At 40.7% G+C, this 22,781-nt stretch overlaps 1 protein-coding gene across 1 annotated transcript in view; it reads left to right on the forward strand.

Annotated features, from left to right (window-relative positions):
• LOC124605364 (huntingtin) overlaps positions 1-22,781 on the forward strand; it is a 511,164-nt gene that overhangs the window by 243,963 nt on the left and 244,420 nt on the right. Inside the window, exons 26-29 of the mRNA XM_047136992.1 lie at positions 2,475-2,708; positions 9,197-9,402; positions 19,442-19,581; positions 19,689-19,911. Coding sequence (XP_046992948.1) covers positions 2,475-2,708; positions 9,197-9,402; positions 19,442-19,581; positions 19,689-19,911 — 803 coding nt within the window. The remainder of the gene's footprint in view (positions 1-2,474; positions 2,709-9,196; positions 9,403-19,441; positions 19,582-19,688; positions 19,912-22,781) is intronic.

Raw genomic sequence — 22,781 nt, forward strand, 5'->3', positions numbered from 1 at the left:
GAGTATGGTACGTGAATAAGCAAGCGGAAAACTAAAGCAATGATTTTCAGTACTGAGGAAGAGTATCAAATTTTAAGAACAAGAATTTGGAGAGAGGAGCTAGAAGTGATAGAGGAATTTACTTATTTGGGAAGAAGCATGCCATGGGATGGTAGAAGCTGGAAAGAAATTGTGGGTAGAATACTGCAGGCCAAAATTACATTTAATTTGAGAAAGAAATTACTCAACAGCAAGAACACCAGCCTAGAAACAAGGAAACAGACCATGGAAGCATTTGTTTGTAGACTCGCTATATATGGATGTGAATCTTGGAGAATAGAAAACAAAGAGTTTGGGCACTTTAAATATGTCTGCTTGTGTCTGTATGTGTGGATGGATATGTGCGTGTGTGCGAGTGTATACCTGTCCTTTTTTCCTCCTTTTTTCCCCTAAGGTAAGTCTTTCCGCTCCCGGGATTGGAATGACTCCTTACCCTCTCCCTTAAAACCCACTTCCTTTCGTCTTCCCCTCTCCTTCCCTCTTTCCTGATGAGGCAACAGTTTGTTGCGAAAGCTTGAATTTTGTGTGTATGTTTGTGTTTGTTTGTGTGTCTATCGACCTGCCAGCGCTTTTGTTCGGTAAGTCACCTCATCTTTGTTTTTATATATAATTTTTCCCACGTGGAATGTTTCCTTCCATTATATTGACTATTTATTATGTTGCAATGAGTGAAAGGCAAACAGTGATTGGCTGCCATGTGTGTGAATGGATTCCATATAAGATACTGTGTGGCTTGAACTAAAATAAAAATTAATTATTAAAGTAACATTGATTTTTCAAATTTTTTGCAGAATCATAGTCCTGGTAGTTAGATGGAAGCATTAGTATGTTTTGTATAAATGATTAGCATTTGAACCATTTCGACTTGCAGGCTCAAGGCCAACATTGATATTGTGCCGCAACACCGCGTACTAGTGAATTTGGCCTGCAGCTCTTGTTGTCACTATAAACCAAAGATAGTGGATCAGTGTGACTTGAGTAGATGTGCAGGATACCTCACAGACGTATGTACGAACTGTACCATCAAATCAGTGTGTTTGAAAGAGGGCGCTTTATTGGTGTGAGAGAATATGATGCATCCATCCAGGAAATTGCAGCTCATATGGGATGAAGTGTTTCGGCAGTGCAGCAAGTGTGTGCAGAATGGTTCACAGAAGGCCGTAGAACCCGACGAGATGGGTCAGGTCTCACCATCCAGACTACCCCCCTGAGAAGATCAACACCTCATCTGAAATGGCATTGCAAGACAGATCTACATCTTCCTCAGCTGTGGGGTAACAATGGAACAGTGTAAAACGTCGTACACTATCAGGGGTGACAGTCTATTGCCGTTAATTACGGCATGGGCTACATGCACATCATCCACTTTTCCACCTACCTTTGACAGATGTGCAGAAATATGTTAGATGGCAGTGGTGTATGTAACAATGTCATTTGGGACAGGGATGGCATCAGATAGTGGTTTTGGACAAATTCATGTTCTGTTTGCTTGAAAATGGTGGCCACATTTTGGTTCGCCACAGTCAGAGGGGGCGGCATCACAGTGGCCTTATGGTATGAGGTGCTCTTGGGTACAACCACAAATCACAGTTGGTTCGTATCCAGGGCATTGTGACCAGTGTGAGCTGTATGAATGACATACTGCGATCTGTAGCCATACCCTTTCTGCACACCACTCCAGGTGCCATTTTCCAGCAAGAAAATGCACAACCACTTGTTGCGTCATGAGCACATGCCTTTCTTGTGTCACAGGATATTAGCCTTTTGTCCCGGCCCACCACATCACCAGACTTGTCACCAATTGAAAATATACGGGATAGGGTGAAACGATGAGTGCAGTGCTGTGACCCAATGCCAACCACCAAAGATGAACTTTGGAACAAAGTGAATGCAGCGTGAATTTCTGTATCGCAGAATGCCATTTGCTCCATATATGTGTCAATGCCATCGCACATAGAACATCAGTGCCCATGGCAGACCCTGTGCCTACTAGGCAACAGGACGCATGCTGAAGTGATGTTATTGAAATGCTAATGTCCTTGACCTGTGAGTATAAACATCTCTAGTTGTTCAAGGTGTTTTTCCCCCTCCTGATCACGAGTGCACAGTAATTTGCTCTCCTTGTCTAATACTGATGTGTACCTTGTGGCATTTATAAACATAGAGGACTATGTTCCCATTTTCTCTAGCACTTTCTTTAGTATTTGCTGTAAGCTGTGTGTATGTAGGCACTAAAAGCACAAGTACTGGCTCTGATATGATGTTCATAGAAAGAAGCAACAAATTTCCCACTATTTGCCTGTTTTGAGCTCCCAGCTAAGTTATAAACTCGATGTACATTTTTGACGACAGATTTAATCATTTGCACTTTGCTCATTTGCCAGTTGAACACAATAAGGAATTACACAGGTGTTGGTCACATGTGTGCACTACAGGTGCTGGAGCTGCTGGCTTTGGTGCTAAGCGAGCGTGAGAGTGAGGAGCGCTGGCGGCGCTGGTCGCGCCAGGTGGTGGATGCGGTACTGCCGCTCCTCGCCAGTGGCCGCATCCGGCTCGAGTCCCGTGAGGCACAGCAGGCGCTCAACCGCGTCCTGGGAGCTGCCGCACCCAGTGTGCTGCGCCCCGCCGACCCCCTCCTGCGCTCGCTTTTTGCACCGTTCCCGAACCCGGTACTGTTCAATCACTCGTTTATTCATTTTTGCACCGTTTCAATTCAGTATACAGTGGCAGTTCATTGTTCATTGTTCATTGTTCTGTTTGCTCCAATCATTTTTATGTTTCTGCCTGCAATATATTATTATTTATAATGTGTCTTGCATATTATAACAACAACATTAACATATTGGGGTTGGCGGTCATGCTAGATACACCCACAAAGTCCCAACCATGAATCCCAAAAATGTATGTCACACATTCTTTATTTAGAACTTACTTATTTTTAAATGTTTGATGTCCTAATTGTGCTAATCATCACTAGGGGTGATAATGGAAGTTCTTTATTTGATGCATTTTTTTGGTGCGCATGCCAGTGTCTGATGAACTGTGCCAGAGTTAAGTAAATTGTGCTAATAGCAAGAATATTGTTGGTGGTTTTTATTTGCAGACTTTGTTGCATTACTCCTGTTTTCATAACTGTGTTGAAACATATAAGTAATGAAATTAAGGTAATATGGCTTTTAGACATCACCTATCAAACATTGGAATTGAAGAGCTCCTTAACAAATTGGAACTGGACGAACGACAAATTGTCAGAAGACTGCTTATTCATTTAAGCTTTATGATGAAAACATTGCTGCAGATACAAAAGAAGGAACTGAGTGTTAATGGGGGACTGGTGACCTCAGATGTTAAGTCTCATAGTGCTCAGAGCCATTTTTGATTGTTAATGTAGCACAGAAGTTCAAATAGTCAGATTTGTCTTTCAGTTCAACAGCCTGCCCTTCATAATGGGTTATGTGATTTTGATGCACAACATGAATTACCTGTATTTGAGGAAACCAATGGAATTCAGGATGCTATCAACGAATTAACTGGGCTGTTTCATGAAGTTTTTCCAATCAAAACACCTTAAAAATAAAATTAGAGACATGAATATAATAGAAGGAAACATTCCACGTGGGAAAAATTATATATAAAAAAACAAAGATGAGGTGACTTACCGAACGAAAGCGCTGGCAGGTCGATAGACACACAAACAAACACAAACATACACACAAAATTCAAGCTTTCGCAACAAACTGTTGCCTCATCAGGAAAGAGGGAAGGAGAGGGGAAGACGAAAGGAAGTGGGTTTTAAGGGAGAGGGTGAGGAGTCTTTCCGCTCCCGGGATTGGAATGACTCCTTACCCTCTCCCTTAAAACCCACTTCCTTTCGTCTTCCCCTCTCCTTCCCTCTTTCCTGATGAGGCAACAGTTTGTTGCGAAAGCTTGAATTTTGTGTGTATGTTTGTGTTTGTTTGTTTGTGTGTCTATCGACCTGCCAGAGCTTTCGTTCGGTAAGTCACCTCATCTTTGTTTTTTTATATAAAATTAGAGACATGTATATACTCGAGTGATACCGCTCCTGAACTTTGCTACCAGAACAAAATCAAACCAAATTTGTTGTACTAGAAGTTGAGTAAACTGCAATACATGAAGCATGTAAGTTATTTACAATTATTTTCCATATGTTTGCTGTGAGTAGACTTAATCTGAGAGATTATTGGTCTGAACATCCTGTGCTTGCATCAGCATCTGCTTGTCAGCTGATGTCGAGAGAGTTTTTACGATATTCATGATGCTGTATGTGAACAACACTGCCTTGTACACTCCTCAGTAAGAACCAGGTCATGACCTGTTGTATAAAATAAGACCTTTTCAGGATTTTTTTGCAGAAGTGTGCAGTGTGTTTTTGTGTTCCGTGAAATCTATCTGTAAATAAAATAATCTGTCCTTTTTGAGGAAGAATGGTATTTTGTGTGGCTATGAAAAACAAACCATAAATATAGTAGATTAAACTGAACATTGTTAGTATTACTTGAACAGGTTAATGTGCAGTACTGAAATGTATACTGGCAAGAAAATCAGTTCTGTCAAATCTTATATGTTGAGGCTGTGCATCTCTTACTTGAGAAGTGGACATTCCCTTAAGAAGTGTGTTGAAGAAATACATTGGAATTTGGAACAGTGATGAATAACAGAACAGACCTAGTAAGCAAATGAAAGGAGAAAACCCAATTCATCACATAAGAAACGTTCTTTGTTTGAAGTGGAAAGACAAGTGTGATGTATAAAAAACACAACTAGAGGATGCAAGATCTCATGGGTTCAAAGGAAAAGTACTTAAAAAAACAAAGAGTCAGAAGATAACTTTAGATCATTTTACAGAGGCCTCTGTATTCTCAAATTGCTATAAAAATTTTCATACCAGTATAACACTTCTGATATGAAAATTGAAGACAAAGAGAAACACTGTACAGTAAAACATATTATTCAGTAATTAACTTTCCAGCATGGGTTGGCAAAGGCTGTAGGACTCTAATTGATAATGTTTTCTTTGATGAACCTCAAAGTAAGAAAATAACTGTATATTCAGTAACAAATGCTCTCTCTGTTCATGATGCACAGTTAGTTAGAATAAATAATGTAGCACATTACAGTATGGCTACTCCTCAGTGGAAATCAGTTAGAATAATTAATGATTCCAGTACCAATGTTTTTAAGAATAGTTTACAGGAGACGACATGGGACGTAATTTATAATGACTCAAATGCCGACATAAAATTTAATCTGCTCCATGATAAATTTATGTCATCATTTGAAAATAGCATTCCACATAAGCTAATCAGAAAGGACAGTAAACAGCCATGTAAAAAACCACGGATGACTAGAGAGATGAAAGTATCTTGTAAAAGGAAAAGGGACATGTATCTTTTGGCAAGAACGAGTAGGGATCCTGCAGTAGTAGCACACTACAAAAACTACTCGAAATTGCTAAGAAAGATTATTAAAAAAATCAAAGAACATGCACACAATGTCAGATATCAGTACTTCCAACAACAGACCTAGACTATATGGAATGTGGTGAAACAAGACACAGAACAGCCAGCTACAGAACAAGACATGATCACTATTGAACTGAATGGAAGGGTTATAAATGTTGAGTCACAGGTAGCAAATACAATTAATAATCGTTTCTTAAATGTTGTAGAAAGCATAGGGACAAACAGTTTAAGAGCCAAATCACAGCTGTGTTGTAAATGCAACTTTCATAAAATCCATTCATATGAATGTATCACCAACTTCTCTTTCTGAAATTAAGGAAATTATACATTTGTCAAAAATAAAAGCTCACCTGATTTTGACGTTGTTTCCAATAGAGTATAAAAATTTGTTCCTATGTAATAAGCCCGGTCCTATCTGAAATTTGTAATGCATCACTAACTCAGGGCATTTTTGCAGAGAGACAGAAATATGCCATTGTTAAACCCCTCTGTAAGAAAGATGGTAAGAGAGCTGTCAATAACTGCAGACCTGTTTCACTGCTGACATCATTGTCCAAAATATTTGATATGATGATGTATTCTAGAATAGTATCTTATCCTAATCACAATACTCTCCTCAGAAAATCACAGTTTGGATTTCAGAATGGTTGCTCTTCTGAGAATGCCATTTACATGTGCACTTACCAGGTTTTACAAGCATTAAATAATAAAATAATAAAATAATGCAGGTTGATATTTTCTGTGACCTCTATAAGGACTTTCATTGTATGAATCACAATATTCTCCTAGATAAATTGACATGAATCACAATATTCTCCCAGATAAATTGACATTTTGTGGGGTTTATGGTATAGCCAAACAATGGATAATGTCATATGTAGCTAAAAGTATGCAGAAAGCCGTACTTAGTAATTCAAACAATATAGTCCAGGGACATAATTCTGACTGGGGAGAAATCATGTATGGGGTTCCTCAATATTCAGTCTTAGGTCCACGTTGTTCCTCACACATGTAAATGATCTTCTGTCTAGTATACAACAAGCAGAATTAGTTCTTTTTGCAGATAACACTAGTAGTGCAATCAAGCCAAGCATATGTACAGGAACAGAAGAAATGGCAAAGTTCTTAAAAGTATCGTTGACTGATTTTTCTGCGAATGTTCTTGCCCTCAATTTTAAAAAGACGCAACATACTCAGTTCTGTGCCTCTAGAGGTATTACACCAATGACACGTGTGACATGTGGCGAGGAAACAATAAATAGGGTATGAAGTTCAAAATTCTTAGGGGTCCATATTGATGAGAATTTAAATAGGGAAAAACATGTTTTGAAGCCCTAAAACAACTTAATTCAAGCGCATTTGCATGTAGAATCATTGCGAAACTTGGGGAGAGACAAATCAATAAGTTGATGTATTTTGCATATTTACATTCGATAATGTCAGACGAAATGATGTTCTGAGGTAATTCATCTTTAAGAGAGAAAGTCTTCATTGCATAAAAACATTCTGTAAGAATAATATGTGGTGCTCACCCACAATCATCTTGTAGACATCTGTGTAAGGAGTTGTGCATTCTGATAACTGCTTCACAGTATATTTAATCCCTCATGAAGTTTGTTGTAAATAATCCACTACAGTTCAAAAGGAACAATAGGGATGAAGTTTGTTGAAAATGATTCTTTACAGTTCAAAAGGAACAATAGGCTACATAATTACAATACCAAAAGGAAAAATGATGTTCATTACTCCACATTAATGTTGTTTTTAGTGCAAAAAGGGATACACAGCGCTGCAACAAAAAATTTTTGATAATTTACCCAGTAATATTTTATCTGATAGACAGAAAGTAGAATTTGATAACAAACTGAGAAAATTTCTATCATGCAAAATGATTCGTGGAACTTGTAACTAACTAGTGAAGTGTTTAGTAGAATATGACAAATGATTTAAATTCAGTAGTCAACACCGTGCATTTATGTAGAAAATAAAAACTAATGGAAAACTATTAACATTTGTCTATTCCTGAAGAAGGAACAAGGAACTTCACTTGACACAGTTCTTGGAAGTATGAAGTGCTTTGGTAAATTTAAAAAGTCAAGTAATTCAAATGGTCAAAGTATACTGGTATTGTCCAGATTTCCAACCCTTCAGGCTCCATGTTTTAACTTCCGTACTCTGGGAATTTTGTGTGTGTGTGTGTGCGTGTGTGTGTGTGCGTGCGTGTGTGTGTGTGTGTGTGTGTGTGTGTGTGTGTGTGTGAGAGAGAGAGAGAGAGAGAGAGAGAGAGAGAGAGAGAGAGAGAGAGAGAGTAATCTACTAATGATGACTAAGAATCAAAGTCATAAAGACTCGGATAGGTCGCTCTCGTCCTGGGGACAGAGTGACCTTCCCTGCCTTTTCAACCTTTCTCAGCCTATTTTCTGAGGAAGTAACTATTAGTTCTGAAAGACAGGCAATGTGAAACTTTTACTTTTATATGCATTTATCAGCAGTTCTTACATTTAGGATTATGAAGGTAAGTACTGACCAAAACTTCCGTCTGATAATTTATTATTTTCCTTGACTGAATAGTCCTTTGATACAACATAATATACTTTCTGTTTGACAGCATACTGTCACTGAATTGTTTATTAAAGGACAAAAATTTGCTCTGAAATTCATGTCAGATTCATCATGTATGTGGAGGTTTTTGCATGGGCACCAGCTGTGTTGGGGGATGGATGAAATACGTGAAATATAGGAAGACTACCATCCAAGATGAACCTCATAATGATCACCCTTATTCCATCTCCGTGGTACATGACAAGGGAAGAGTTAATGACATTTTTAGAGAAGCTATATGTATCAGTTTCAGTGAAATTGCAACAAAACTCGAATATGACATAGTGCAGGAAATGATTCAAAACTTGGCTCATTGGAAAGTTTGTGCATGTTGGATTCCAAGCTTATTAAACAAAATAATGAAAGCTGCTTCTGTCACTAAGAGCAGGGCACCACTTGGATTTGCAATTGACAAAAAAACCAAAGACAGTGCTATATGCGAGAAAAACTATGGGCATTGCCATCTGAGATGCAGAGGATGGCATTCTGGTTGTTTATTTGGAACGTGGATAGACCAGATATCCTGTCCACTACATCGAGACATTTTTGAAGCTCCAACCTGCACTACATGATAAACGCTATCGGAAGAAGATCATTTTGCTGTCTGATGACAGGCTGCTTGTGTCTCTCTAGAGAAAATTAGGATGTTTGGGAGAGAAAGTCTTCCAGATCCCACCTTCAGTCTTAACTTGGCACCCTCTGGCTACTATTCTTCCATTTTCTGAAAGAACTGTGGTGAGGTTAACACAACAAAATGCTGGAAGACATCCAAAAGTGATGCATTGGTGTTTTCAGGCAGTGAGAATAAACTTCTGCTGCAAATGATTTTTAAAGACTGTGGGGAAAACATGTGCAAGAAAAGGGAGATTGTACTAGAAAGAGACAGAAACATTTCTAACTGAAAATGATGTACATGGTTTGTGTAAAAAATGAAAATTATTATTCATGACAATGGATTTTGCATGACTTTCAGTTGGACACTTACACTTCAAAAACAACATTACCCAATTTCTTGTTCAGTATAAATTTTATGTTTAATTGTAATTTATAGAGTCAGTGTGTCTGTCTGCCAGAACGGCTCCCTGGTAGCAGTGCAGCGGTGGCTGGGTGGGGTGTTGGCACTGGTGTTGCTGCTGCTGTCCCACGGTAAGGAAGATGCTGTCCTGGCCCGGCTGGAGGAACTGCAGCTGGCACCCCCTCCGTCATCGCCTTGTGATCCCTTGAATGCTGCTGCTACAACTGCATCTTGTGGGATGGGTCCAGACCAGGCTGTTGCCAGGTATTTAAGACTGTTTCTTACAAGTAGAAATACCATAGTTTACAACAAAAATATGGAAATGATAGGTGGCTACTCAGCACACAGATGAGCTGTTGAATCACTGACAGGCTGAATGAAAAAGAACTCTTCAAATATTTCATCTTTAGCATAAAGGCATTTATCACAAGTAGAAAACACACACATTCGCATAAGCATTACGCACACATGGCCAGTCTTTCCTCCAGATGCTAAGGCCCATCTGCAAACTGCATCTGAGGTGTGCAGCAATCCGGATAGTGGGGATCTGGAATAGTCATGGGGAGGTGAGGGATCATAGCAGGGTAAGGAGGGAGTATGATGCTAGTGCTGCCTGCGGAAGTGTGCGTGGACGTGGTGGGGAAATGTAGTGGGTTGCTAGGTGCAGCGTCGGGAGACAGTGTGGGTGGGAGGGGGGATACAGGAGAAGGTAGAAGTAGAGAAGGGGAAATTACTGTGCAATTGCTCTGATGGGAGAGAAGGTGTGAGTTACTGGACTAGGAGCAGGGAAGGGGATATGCAGGTGGAAAATGGGGACTAATGATGGTTGAGTCCACGGGAATCACAGGAATGAAGGATACATTCCCGGCAGAGTTCCCACCTGCACAGTTTAGAATAACTAGTGCTGGTGGGAAGAATCCAGATGGCACAGGCTGTGACTTCGTCATTAGAAAGAACTACATTGTTTTGGGCACATGTTCAGCAACTGGGTGGTCCAGCACAAACTGCTTGTCAGCAGTCATGTGGATGTTGATTGCAGCCCAGTGGTTGTGGCAAAGATTGAAGATCACCTGGCTGCTTTCACAGGTGGTCCTGCCTCTGGTGGGGTAGGGGATACCTGTGACTGGACTGGAGTAGTGGTAATGGGAGGACGTATGGGATGGGAGGACGTATGGGATATGTCTTGTGTCTAAGCCTATTACAGGGTTATGGGGCATGTGGCAACGTGTTAGGGGCAGAGGTGGAATAGGGGATGAAAACAATATTGCATAGGTTGAGTGGGAAGCAGAATACCACTGTGGGAGGGATAATTGGGTGGGGAGGGGGGGGTGTGGGGGGGGGGGGGGACAGAAGGTAGGACATTGTTCATTTCAGTGCGCAAAGAAAGGTAGTTGACCTCTGGTGGAGCATGTGATTCAGTTGCTCCAGTCCTGGTTGGTACTACGTCATGAGAAGAGTGCTGCTTTGTGGCAGAATAATGGTTATGTCATAGGTGGTAGGTGATTGGGGAGCCAAGGCATGGAAGATCTGTTTCTGGACAAGATTGAGAGGGTAATTTCAGTCTGTGAAAGCCTCAGCGAGATCCCTGGTATATTTTGAGAGGAACCGCTCATCGCTACAGATGTGATGACAATGGGTGCCTAGGCCATGTGGGACTTCTTGGTATGAAATGGGTGACATTGGTGAAAGTGGAAGTACTGCCAGTGGTTAGTGGCCATAATATAGACAGATGTATACTCAGAGGCTTCAGATACGTTATGTCCAGGAAGGTGGCTTGTTAGGTAGAGGAGAACCAACTGAAGTGAATGGGGGAGAGGGTGTTGAGGTTCAGGAGGAAAATGGTGCCCTAACGCTTAGTCTAGATCATGACCATGTCATCAGTCAATCTGAACCAAATGAGAGGTTTGGGTTCTGGGTGGTTACGTAGGATTCCTCCAGATGGCCCTTGAACAGGTTAGCATAGGATGGTGACTTGCATATACCTGTTGCTGTACCACAGGTTTATTTGTAGGTGGTGCATTCAGTTGAAAAGTAATTGTGGTGGGGATATAGTTCATGATGATGACCAGGAAGGAGGTTGTAGGTTTGCAGTCAGTTGGGTGTTGATAAAGATAGTGTTCAGTAGTGGCAAGGCTGTTTGCATTGGGGATGTTGCATAGATGGAAGTGGCAAAACCTCAGTCCCACAGAAGTATCAGTCCTTTCCGGAGGCATAACCTTTTTCCCCTTTCTCAGATTCCATCACTGTGGGTTCATTGATATTAGATTACATTAGATGTACTTTTTGTTCCAGTGGATCCATAATGAGGAGATCCTCCAAGATTTACAACATGACAGAAAAATGAGAATACTCATTAAATATTTACAAGGAAAAACAAATATGTTTATATATTTTCCATATGTCCCAAGTGAATGTGCATGGAAAAAATCCAAGCACATTTTTATTTCAAAGTAATAAATATCATATCATAAAACAAGTAAACGTTCGATACACTTACGTGCATATGATAATTTTTGGGCTTTTGCAGCCATGCATAACTAAATAGAAAATCATTTTACAGTGCTTATTCATAGTGATCACATTACTGCACTGAGTTTGCACAGAAGTCAGCTTGTACTAATTACACATTGTCATCTGGAAAAATTGGGTTCTCTGCCAGTAATCCGCACTTTACTTGCAAGTGTGACTCGCAGTGTGCTTCGTGAAGCTGAATCCAGTGTGGAACAGGTCAGTATTTATGGCTGTGTGGGTCTAGGCACACTGTCATTGCTCTGTGCCCCACCAGGTGCTCTGTCTGACATATGTGCTGGCCATTAGCAGCAGCTGTAGTATTTTCTAGCCACAGCTGTTCTGGTCGTTGTGCACATACATTTTTGCTGTTGACAGTTAATAATATTGTTGTCTGATGTTCTGTTCTACTTCCAAGTTGTACTGTGCGTTCAATTTCTGATTGCTGTCACTTAAGCTTTCCTGTGGACTATGCTGTTCCATTACCATAGCTTTCCACATTAGGTGCTCTGCCTGAGATACATGCCTGATAGGGGCAGCTGTCTGATTATTTTCTGGCCACTGGTGTTCAAATTGCCATTCATTCTTGAAATGACAGACTTTAGGTATTTGATCTGCTGTCTAAAGTACCGCTGTCTGTGCAGCCTGTGTTGGTAGTGCTGGGTTATTTGCTCTATCACCATTTCCAAAGTTATGTCCCTCGGAGTTTGTTGTTGCCTCCATTGTGTCTTTAGGAGGTAGAGTGTCAGATGGTAGGTGGAGCAAAGCATACATCCTGTGTCACAGTTGATAAGATTCTGTGTGATCTTTACTTGTATGGATTCTTCAATAACACTTTCCAAGTACTTGTGTGTGTGTGTCAGAATCTTGGCATCATCATAATTCATCGAATGATTTAGTTCCAAACGGTGTTCTGCTGTAGCTGACTTGGAAGCCTGTTTGAGTCTGTTGTGCCATTGGTGCTCCTTACACTACGGGTTCTGGTGGTTTAGCCGATATATTACATACCACATTCTCATGGATGTGGTAATTGCCAGTGCCTGTAGACCCATATCATCGTTCACGTTCCCTGATAGAACCTTAATTTTGTTTTGTGTTCAGAAAATGTTCTTGACATTATATTTGAGAAAAATTCTGCTGATTTCGTCAGATATTGGTCCGGCATACGGCAAAAAAGTGGCCTCCTTTGCTTCTTCTTGCACTTCTAATGACCCCTCTGACAGAGAACAGGGCTCAGTGCCCTATGAATATCTCTGGAAGAATATCTGTTTTTGTAGAACACAGACTGTAGGTGCTCTTTCTCCATTGTGAAGTTGTCTAGATTTGAAAGTTTCTTGCCTAGTGAACCAGAGTTTTGAGGATACTTTACTTTTCTTTTGTGCTGGATGGTGGCCACTACTGACTTGCAGGTACAGATCAGTGTCAGTTGGTTTTCAGTGAATACTGTGACCAAAACTGCCACCTGCCTTTCTCTGGATAAGAACATCTAAGAGTGGGAGTTGTACCATTTCCAATGGGAATTTCGGGTTAGGGTGGAGTGACTTCAGATGTTCCAGGAAAACAAGGGGCATTTCCCTGCCATGTTGCCAAATAATGAAGATGTCATTCTTGAAGATTGCGAGTTATGTTATCAGACTATCGTAAAGTATGATGTGGATTACCAACAGAAACCTTGTTTTTCTGAGGTGACAATGCCAAGCTGGGAAAGCCTGAAGGCCTACAATATTCACATTACATGATATTATTAGTAAGATATACACATCAAGGGTTTATTAAAATCAACGGTGTAGGAGGATTTGGCCATTAATGAACCCTTTGCGCTCCCGTTAAACTGAATTTTATTATTAGTAAAACTTTTTTATGGCTGCTGGCAAGTTACTGAAAATGAGTGTTCCTGAATAATGGACAACTTTCTGGTATGGAAGTAAGTGATTATAAGTCTTTGTGAAGATTATTCCTATTTGTGTTGTTGATTGCATGAACTGAGTTGTTAGTTTGAAAAAGAGATGTATTTTAATGACAAATTTTATTATTGATGATGTACTCTCATATGACAGTATGGAATGAAAGTAAACATAGTAATCCAGCTTACTTATTTTTATATCATGTATGTCTGGCAACATTTGCATTGCAGATAGAAGTCCTTCTCATGATCGCTAGAGTGGAAACACTTTTTCACCACTAACCCCATCAGTCAAACTCAATCCACAACCATACTGAACCTTACATGATTTAACTTATTCCTCCAACTGTAAGCCATACCCACTGCCCCCAAATCTCCAAGTTAATTTCCAGAATATTCTAACCTTGAACCTTGCCTCACCATGATTCCCGCAGTCCCTCCACATGGGAACCAACCTCACACCCACAGAAAGAACCAAAATCCACCACCTAAAATCTGATCCCGTTCTTATGATCCTGCTTACCAAAAAAGGCTCCATCATTGTGATTTTGAACCGCAGGGACTACCTCGTGGAAGGGATCTGCCAGCTGTCATATTTTTCACTGTACAAGCCCTGCCACATAGACTTCATTCCAGATGTCAGCTAGAATCTCCATTTCCTCCTCAAATCCTTAGCTCCGTCCCAAGCCTCACCCATAAATCTCTCTGTCTCCTCACCCCGCCACTTCCCGCACTCATACCTTCTACATGCTTTATAAAGTAAACAAACCCTACCACCTACGATGCCTGATGTAGCCATTTACTCTTCACCCACAGACAGAATATCTGCTGTTGTGGACCAACACTTTCAGCCTATTGCCTGTAACTTACCCTCCTGCATAAAAGACGACAACCATTTCCTGCACCAAATCTCCACATTTCCTGTTCCTTTACCACTTGGCACCCCCCTAGTCACTGATGATGCCACCTTACTGTACACAAACAACACCAATATCCATGGTGTTCCTGCTGTTGAATACTATCTTTCTCAGTGCCTGACAGACTCCAAACGTACAACTCCCTTCACTGTTACCATGCCTAACTATATCCTCACTCACAGTTACTTTTGATTTGAAGGTATCACATACACACAAATCTGTGATACAGCAACAGGTGTTTGCAAGTCGCCATCTTATGCTAACCTGTTCAACGGCCATCTGGAGGAATCCTACCTAACCACCCAGAACCCCAAACCTCTCACCTGGTTCAGATCGATTGACAATGTGTTCATGACGTAGACTAAGCGTGAGGGTACCATTTTCCTCCAGAACCTCAACACCCTCTCCGCCACTCACCTTAGTTAGTTCTCCTCTACCTAACGAGCCACCTTCCTGGACATCACCTCTGTCTCTCTGATGCCTCCATTTATAACTCTGTCCATCTTAAGGCCACTAACCATCAGCAGTACCTCCACTTTCACCCATTTCACATCAAGAAGACACATACGGTCTAGCCACGTGTGGTCATCGCATCTGTAATGACGAGCAGTCCGTCTCGAAATATACCAGGGATCTCACTGAGGCCTTCGCAGACAGCAGTTCCCCTCTCAACCTTGTCCGGAAACAGATCTTCAATGCCTTGCCTCCCCAGTCACCTACCGCCAGCTGGTCACGGCGGAGGTTCGAGCCCTCCCTCGGGCATTCGGACGTGGGTGTGTGTGTTTGTCCTTAGGATGATTTAGGTTAAGTAGTGTGTAAGCTTAGGTACTGATGACCTTAGCAGTTAAGTCTCATAAGATTTCACACACATTTGAACACACCTACCGCCTATAACATAACAACTGTCCAGCCACAGAGCAACACTCCTCTCATCGCTCAATACCATACAGGACTGGAGCAATTGGATCACTTGCTCCATCAGGGGTCGACTACCTCTCATTGTGCACTGAAATGAGCAGTGTCCTACCTTCTGTCACACCCAGTCATCCCACAGTGGTATTCTGCTTCGAACTCAACCTGTGCAATATTGTTTTGCATCCCTACTCCAAACCTGCTCCTAACCCGTTGCCACATGGCTCATAACCCTGTAATAGGCCTAAGACACAAGACCTGTCCCATACATCCTCCCATTACCACCTACCCCAGCCCAGTCACAGGTATCCCTCACCCCACAGGTATCCCTCACCCCACCTGTGAAAGCAGCGAAGTGATCTTCAAAATTAGCTGCAGCTATTGGGCCGTATTCAACATGGACATGACTACTGCAAGCATTTTGTCCGAATGAATAAGCAGTGATGAACGGTGGCCAAGAGACAGCTGGACCACCCAGCTGCTGAACATGTGCCCAATTCAATGTGGTTCTCTTTAATGAATAATTCACAGGCCTGTGCCATCCAGATTCTTCCTACTAACACCAGTTTTTCTAAACTGTGCAGGTGGGAACTCTGCCCAGAATGTATCCTTCATTCCTGTGATTTCCCTGGCCTCAACCATCATTAGTCCCTGTCCTCCTCCTCCTCCTCCTCCTCCCCTTCCTTGTTCCTACTTGAGTAATAAACACACCTTTTCTCTCATCATAGCAGTTGCATAGTAATTTCCCCTTCTCTCTTCTCTACTTCTACCTGCTCCTGTCTCCCCCCCCCCCCCCCTTTCCCTGCCTCCGCCCACACCCACTACATGTCCCCACCCCATCCCCGCACACTTCTGCAGGCAGCATTAGCATCATTCTCCCTCCTTACCTTGCTATGACCCCTCACCTTCCCATTACTATTCCATATCCCCACTACCCGGATTGCTGCACACCTCAGACGCAGTTTGCAGCGGGGCCTTAGCACCTGGAGGCAATATTGACCATGTATGTGTAATGCTTGTGTGAATGTGTGTGTTTTCTACTGGTAATGAAGGGCAATGCCTGGCAGAAAACATTTCTAGCATTCTTTTTCATTCTGCCTTTCTGCAGTTCTATTTTTTCAATATTATTGGGTATGCTGTCCTGCACTTTCCACTGTTTATTACCACAATTTATGCAATATGCCAGAGCTTTCTTTCGCAACTTTTCAACTTCATATTTACTGAGCACTTTTCAGATCTTGTGACATCATTATTTTGCACTCTTTGTGTGAAATTTGTGATTTGAAGTTTCATTTCTACAGAAATTCTTGATTCTTCTCTTTTCATTGGTTGTCACTGTTGTTCTTTTGAACCCATATTAGTTGTTCTTGTCGCGGTCCTCAGCTTGAAAAATGACTTGCTGCAGCTCTGCCCATTAGTCTACTTTGTGTAGGTTTCTTCCTATCTGCACTATTACTGCAATATACCTCCACCTGAACCTGCTTACTAGAGGGTCAGTACTTAGTCTCCCATGATAATTTTTATTCCCCACATATCATTTCCTGATGGAGCTGCCTATTCCTTGATCTCTCAGAATATGTCTTTTTTATCAACTGACCCCTTCTTTCAGTCAGGTTGTGTCATAATGTTCTGTACTTCCCAATTCAGTTCAGTTCCTCTTCATTAATTATCTGATATACCCAGATATAATCTTCAATGTTCTTCTGTAACACTACATTTAGAAACCTTTTATTCTCTTCTTTTTCTGCACTGTTTGTTGCCCACATTTCAATTCCACATAAGGCTAAACTCCAAACAAATACCTCTGACAAAGGCTTCCTAACGTTTAAGTTTGTAGTTCTAATTTTCAGGAAAGCTCTTCGAGCTGTTGCAGCCTACATTTTATTTTTTCTTCACGTCTGCCATATTCACTTATTTTACTGCCCATGTAACAAAACTGATCTACTCTTTTGAGTATCTCATTTCAAAATCTAGTTCTCCCAGCAGAACCTGACTTCATTTGACTACAGTCTATTACCTGTGTTTTATGTTTGTTGAGGTTCATCTTATAACTTATTTTCAAGACATGATCCATTCTGTTCAGTAATTTTGAAGTTCTTAACTGTCTTTGTCAGATAACAGTGCCATTGGTGCACATTAAAGATTTTATTTGTGTTCTCTGAACTTTAATTGTTATGGATTTAATGTGCCAGGAAGTTTCAAATCAGCACACTCTCTGCTTTAAAGGGGAAGTTCATTTTGGAAATGTAGGAAGCATTTCACTTGGCCATGGCTGATGCATTTCATCGCAGTATCCTTTCTTTCTGAAGTGGTAGCCCCGCAAGATATTTGGGAGAACTTTGAAGTTTGGAAGGTAGGAGAATAGGTGAAACTTCCTGGCAGATTAAAACTGTGTGCCGGACCGAGGCTCAAACTCGGGACCTTGCCTTTCGCGGACAAGTGCTCTACCAACTGAGCTACCCAAGCACGTGCTTGCCAGGAGGTTTCATATCAGCCCACACTCCACTGCAGAGTGAAAATCTCATTCAGGAGAATAGGTACTGGCCGAAGTGAATCTGTGAGGCAGATTATGAGTCATGCTTGGATAGTTCAGTAGAACAGTTTGTCTTGAAAGGCAGAGGCCCCAGGTCCTAATCCCAGTCTGGTACTTAGTTTTATTATACAGGAAGTTTTAGTTTACTCAGTTTATTTACTTTCTATCTTCTAAGTTATTTGTTGGTTATCGAAAAATTAGCCAACATTTCCAGAGTGCACAAAGTTGTGAATCTCATCAGGCTTCAGAGAGCCTCTTGCTCTGCACCCTCTACCAGTTTATCATCTGATCTCATATGTGCATCTCAGAATCATTGTCAGGCTAGTATTTAGAGCCTAAATGTTCTGTCTGACTGTGAGGCACCCCAGTTGATATATTCTCCCACCCTTTACTGAGTATATCTTACTCTGTGGTGATTTAGGAAGAGCTGGTTGTTGCAGTCTGTCAAAAGCTGATGTTGAAACCAGAAGCCTTTCTCTTACCTTGTTTCTTCCAGTGAATCCATATTCTTCTGTAATTTGTCTCTGTATAACATTTCATCTTTCCAGGACTGTGACATATTTTATCAGTAATTGAATTTCCTCATGTTTTGTATTTTGTCATGCAGTGATGGATACTACGGACATGAATTCAACTCTGATAAGAATTGGCTGCATTGTTAATAGGCACCCACCCAGATCTCCACCTTGACTTACCATAAATCTTCATTCTCTGACCATTTCAGTTCTCTCATTCTTACCATGTCTGCCAACATCCTGTCTGTCTCCCTTTCTCTCCAGATTTTCCAGTTCCCACTTAACATTCAAATTTCAAACATACCCCATTCCGGTTCATAGTATCAAGCTGAGCAGCTTTGACTTGGGAGGTCCCAATGGGGTCATTAGTATATTGCTATCAGTATTTGGAAAGCAAATTACCATCATGAGCTTATTTTTGTTTTGCATTTTAAGGGAAATAAAGTATGATTATTATTTACAATATATTGTGAACACACCTTGAATGTTGTTTAGGGAGATTTACCTTGTTAGCCACCAGATGTTGTCATGTAATGCTTATTTGTTAACATTTTGTTTAGCGGCTAGTTATAGTTGATTTGCTTTGTTTATCTTAGCATGCAAATGGAATTCATGAATGCTTCTTGAAGAGACATGCTTTCTGTTTTCTGTTACCTCTCGATAATTTACCTTAATGACAATGCTGGAACCCTGAATTGCAAGTTTCATGGTTCTACATCAGTTGCTTCATATTGCTGTAAGCCCAGTCACTGTAAATGCTGTTGCAGAGTATGATCTCATTATGTATGTGAGTGCAGTTCAAGTACATATAACAGATAGTAAGGGACATTATTGTCTAACTGTCTGACCTGACTAAATTTTTTGATGATTGATAAAATGTTGTTGAATAATCAGCTAAGTGTTGATTTGTCTTGCGTGCCCTCTTCTTCACCAAAGAATGTAACTCAACTGCCTCCTAAGACGATTTTTTTAGTGAAATCCTGTGCTTGTATTATTTCTCAATCTTTTTGTGTAGGTTCGTACTCAGAGTTATTAGTGTGGTTGGCAAACGGATTCATAAAGAAGCCTTCAATCCAGCAGCTGACCCTGCCTGGGATTACCTACAGGAGCAGTTTGCTCACTTCCTATTGTACTGTATATACATGTTTGAATCAGGTAGGTTTTGATTTGAAAGATAAAATGAAAATAGTTCCTATTAATTACAGTGTCATGTGAGATGTTCACTTGGTCCATGTACTGTGTGAAAAATGTTTGTTTTCTAGGTAGCTACTGTAAGGTTGCCACAGCAGCCATGGAGATGGTGCAAGTGAGTCCAACTGACAGCCTGGTCGGGAACATGAATAAGATATTTTTGGAACTCGCTGCTCGCTGTCCGCTATTAACGTTCTTGTGGTGCTACCTTTTAATTCTTCTTGGTTACTGTGATCGCAGTTTCTGGGCCAGCATTCTTCGTACAAAGCCAGTTCCTTTACTGATGGATGAAGGGTTAGTCTCTTCTCTTATTTAATCAGTATTTGCGATTAAAATGAATAACTGTAAGTTCCTGCAGATATTTCTTAAAGACGTTATGAAGACAATGTAGTATGTAACTGTAGTTTATATAACCTTATATATGTGTATTAATGGTGGTGGCTCAATAGGTGCACCCTCAAGGAAGGAAAGTTTTAGAATGTAACCTCTTGTATTGCAACCTGGGAGACATAAAATTTTGTTTGAGAAATTCAAGTCATGGCAGCCACAAGCAATTACTATGACCGTGTGTATAGAGGCATGGTGTGGATTTTTAAGCACACTGGTGTGTCTGGCTTCTGGTTTTCAAAACATGCACAAGTCTTCCACAATGAGATGACAAGGACAGTGGCATTATAAACTGCTAACCTGTATTTAAAACTCTCGTGATGCTGTGTGTCTGCCCCGCAGCATGCAACAGATCAGTTTAGCGTCAGTCTGTTGTGAGTCACTGTCTGCTGTCGACGAATAAAGAGCAAAGCATGAAAGCGAAATAGTGACAAGAGTCCCAGGTTTGTCTGGTATTAGTTTGATTGTGACAAAAAGTGTTGGATGAACTGCTGCGATCTCCTACTATGTACACATTGTTGTTATGATTATTGGGGGAGCTGGAGTGCCTGGTGTTGCTGCTTGTGCTGCATCTGCTGATACTGTATAATTTCACAGTAATTGAGTGTGACATACTATTAAAATATGCTCACATCACATTTGTGCTAGCAATTACCAAAATCTGGATCTGAACATGATTTATTAAGTAAGAGACAAATCTTGATTCATGAACAAGAACCCACATGCAAGTAGTGAGGCTGGTGTGTAGCTCATTCTCTGTAACTGAAAAATGTGTTATTTGGCGTTACCATTATAGTTTACAGTACTGCTAGCTTGACAAAGCAGGAAATAACACTGTCAGAGAATGTGTGGGTAGAAGACCAGATCTGTTATATAGTTTTTGTAAAAAGTATTATATCCACAAGTTAGAAAAAAGTAACTGCATGCATGCTGTAAGGCCTTGTCCATTGTTGTGCACCATTAATTGCCTCTGTTGAAAATCAGCCTCACTTGCTAACAATATTCCACCTATAGTGGCATCCTCTGCTTGTGATGAAACATATTCGATTTCATTGGGCAGCCCAAAATCTTGGAGGTCAGGTAGAACACCAGAGAACAAGCAACCATTTCTCTTACTGTTGTGTTCTGCAGTGTGCTGTGCAGCAACACAGCGATTGTGGGCTTCTGTAATCATTTATTCTGACTGATATGTTGATGTCATTTGTGTAAGTATAAAATGCTGGACAAAACTTATTCATCCATTGACAATGCTATGAAAAAGATAGTTGCTAATCACCATGTAGTGGAGATGCTGACCCGCAGCTGCTTTTGCTCAAACAGGTCTTCATCAGAATTAGACAGCGCATGCCCGTTCACACACACACACACACACACACACACACGCACACACACACAGCGCGCACGCGTGCACACACATGACAGCAGTCTCTAGCTGCCAAGGCCAGACCATTGGTCAATTGGTAGATCATATGAGTACTCAAACACCCCCCCTCCCCCCCCCCCCCCTATTTGTGATAAGTGTTTTCTTCAATGCAAAATGTTGCAGTGGTGATACCACATAAGCAATTGTTGAAATGGAGCTACTGCTGATTGTTGGTGAGCACAGTGTGCACAAAAGTCTGAAGTTGAATGTCAACATGAAAGAAAGCAGTTTAAGAATTGAAAAAAATACAGAGTATGTTTCACAACAGAAGATAAATATTTTCTTTTTTTTAACGTAACAAGATTGAAATCACCATGTGTCCAGTTAAAAGGGTCAGATTTGTGTATGAATTTCAGTCTGATAGGGAATGCCAATTGTGAGATTCTGATAAAACCATCTGAACTCACTTAAGAAGAGCTGTTCTGTTTCTTATGGTAATACTCTCAATCTGTTTGTAACTGATTGCAGAACTGGGGTGGGAACACGTCCTATTGCACTCAAGAGATAACCAAGTATTCCCACTTGGAGCATGGTTTGTGGTCTTTTCAGGATGAAATATGAACATCAAGATTTGAATTGTGTGGTCTCATGAGAAGAATGGAAGGATAGAGGATACCAGAGATGATGATGGACATGATGTTTTGAGAAAAAAGATAAAAGGAAAACTAAGGTACAGATGGCTGAACTGATTACAAGAGAGTGAAAAGATAGGAGGGAAGAACTGGAACGTCATGGAGGATGACAAAATGGAGAGGTGGTGCAGAGACTTGTGTCCTCACCTGACACAGCCAAAAGTTAGAAAATGTTCAAGATGGTGGTGAGATCGACCCATTGATAACTTTTGTTTTTGGAAAGTTCTCATGATACTGTTCTGTAAACCTGTACAATTCAGTTGAAAGAATGTATGAGGAACTGTGAAAGCAACCAGTAAAACTTCTGCTTACACCTGCAGAACCAAAACCACACAGCAGAGCACATTGAAAATGGTTTAAAAATTCTACATACAATACCTAAAGTCCCACCATGAACATTTTGGAAGAACTAGAAATTTACACTCATACAGATAAATATCCCAATGATATTCTCAATAAATAAACTAATTTGAAACATAAAAATTCTGTAGAAGACTTAAATGAAATTTTAGAAAAAGAAAATGAATAAAAACCCCATGATATGCAAAACCATAGACAGCCTTTAACTACAGTTAGAAACAAAATTCTATTATTATTACACACAACCACCATGTATGACCTTAAGAGATACATTTCACTCTGTAAACACGAAGCATGATGGGAGCGAGAACTGTCATTTTATTGGCCAAAAATAGTATATTCCATACTGATGAAATTATGTG

This window comes from Schistocerca americana, chromosome 3 (genome assembly GCF_021461395.2).
Source record: "Schistocerca americana isolate TAMUIC-IGC-003095 chromosome 3, iqSchAmer2.1, whole genome shotgun sequence".
In the NCBI taxonomy this organism is placed as follows: domain Eukaryota; kingdom Metazoa; phylum Arthropoda; class Insecta; order Orthoptera; family Acrididae; genus Schistocerca; species Schistocerca americana.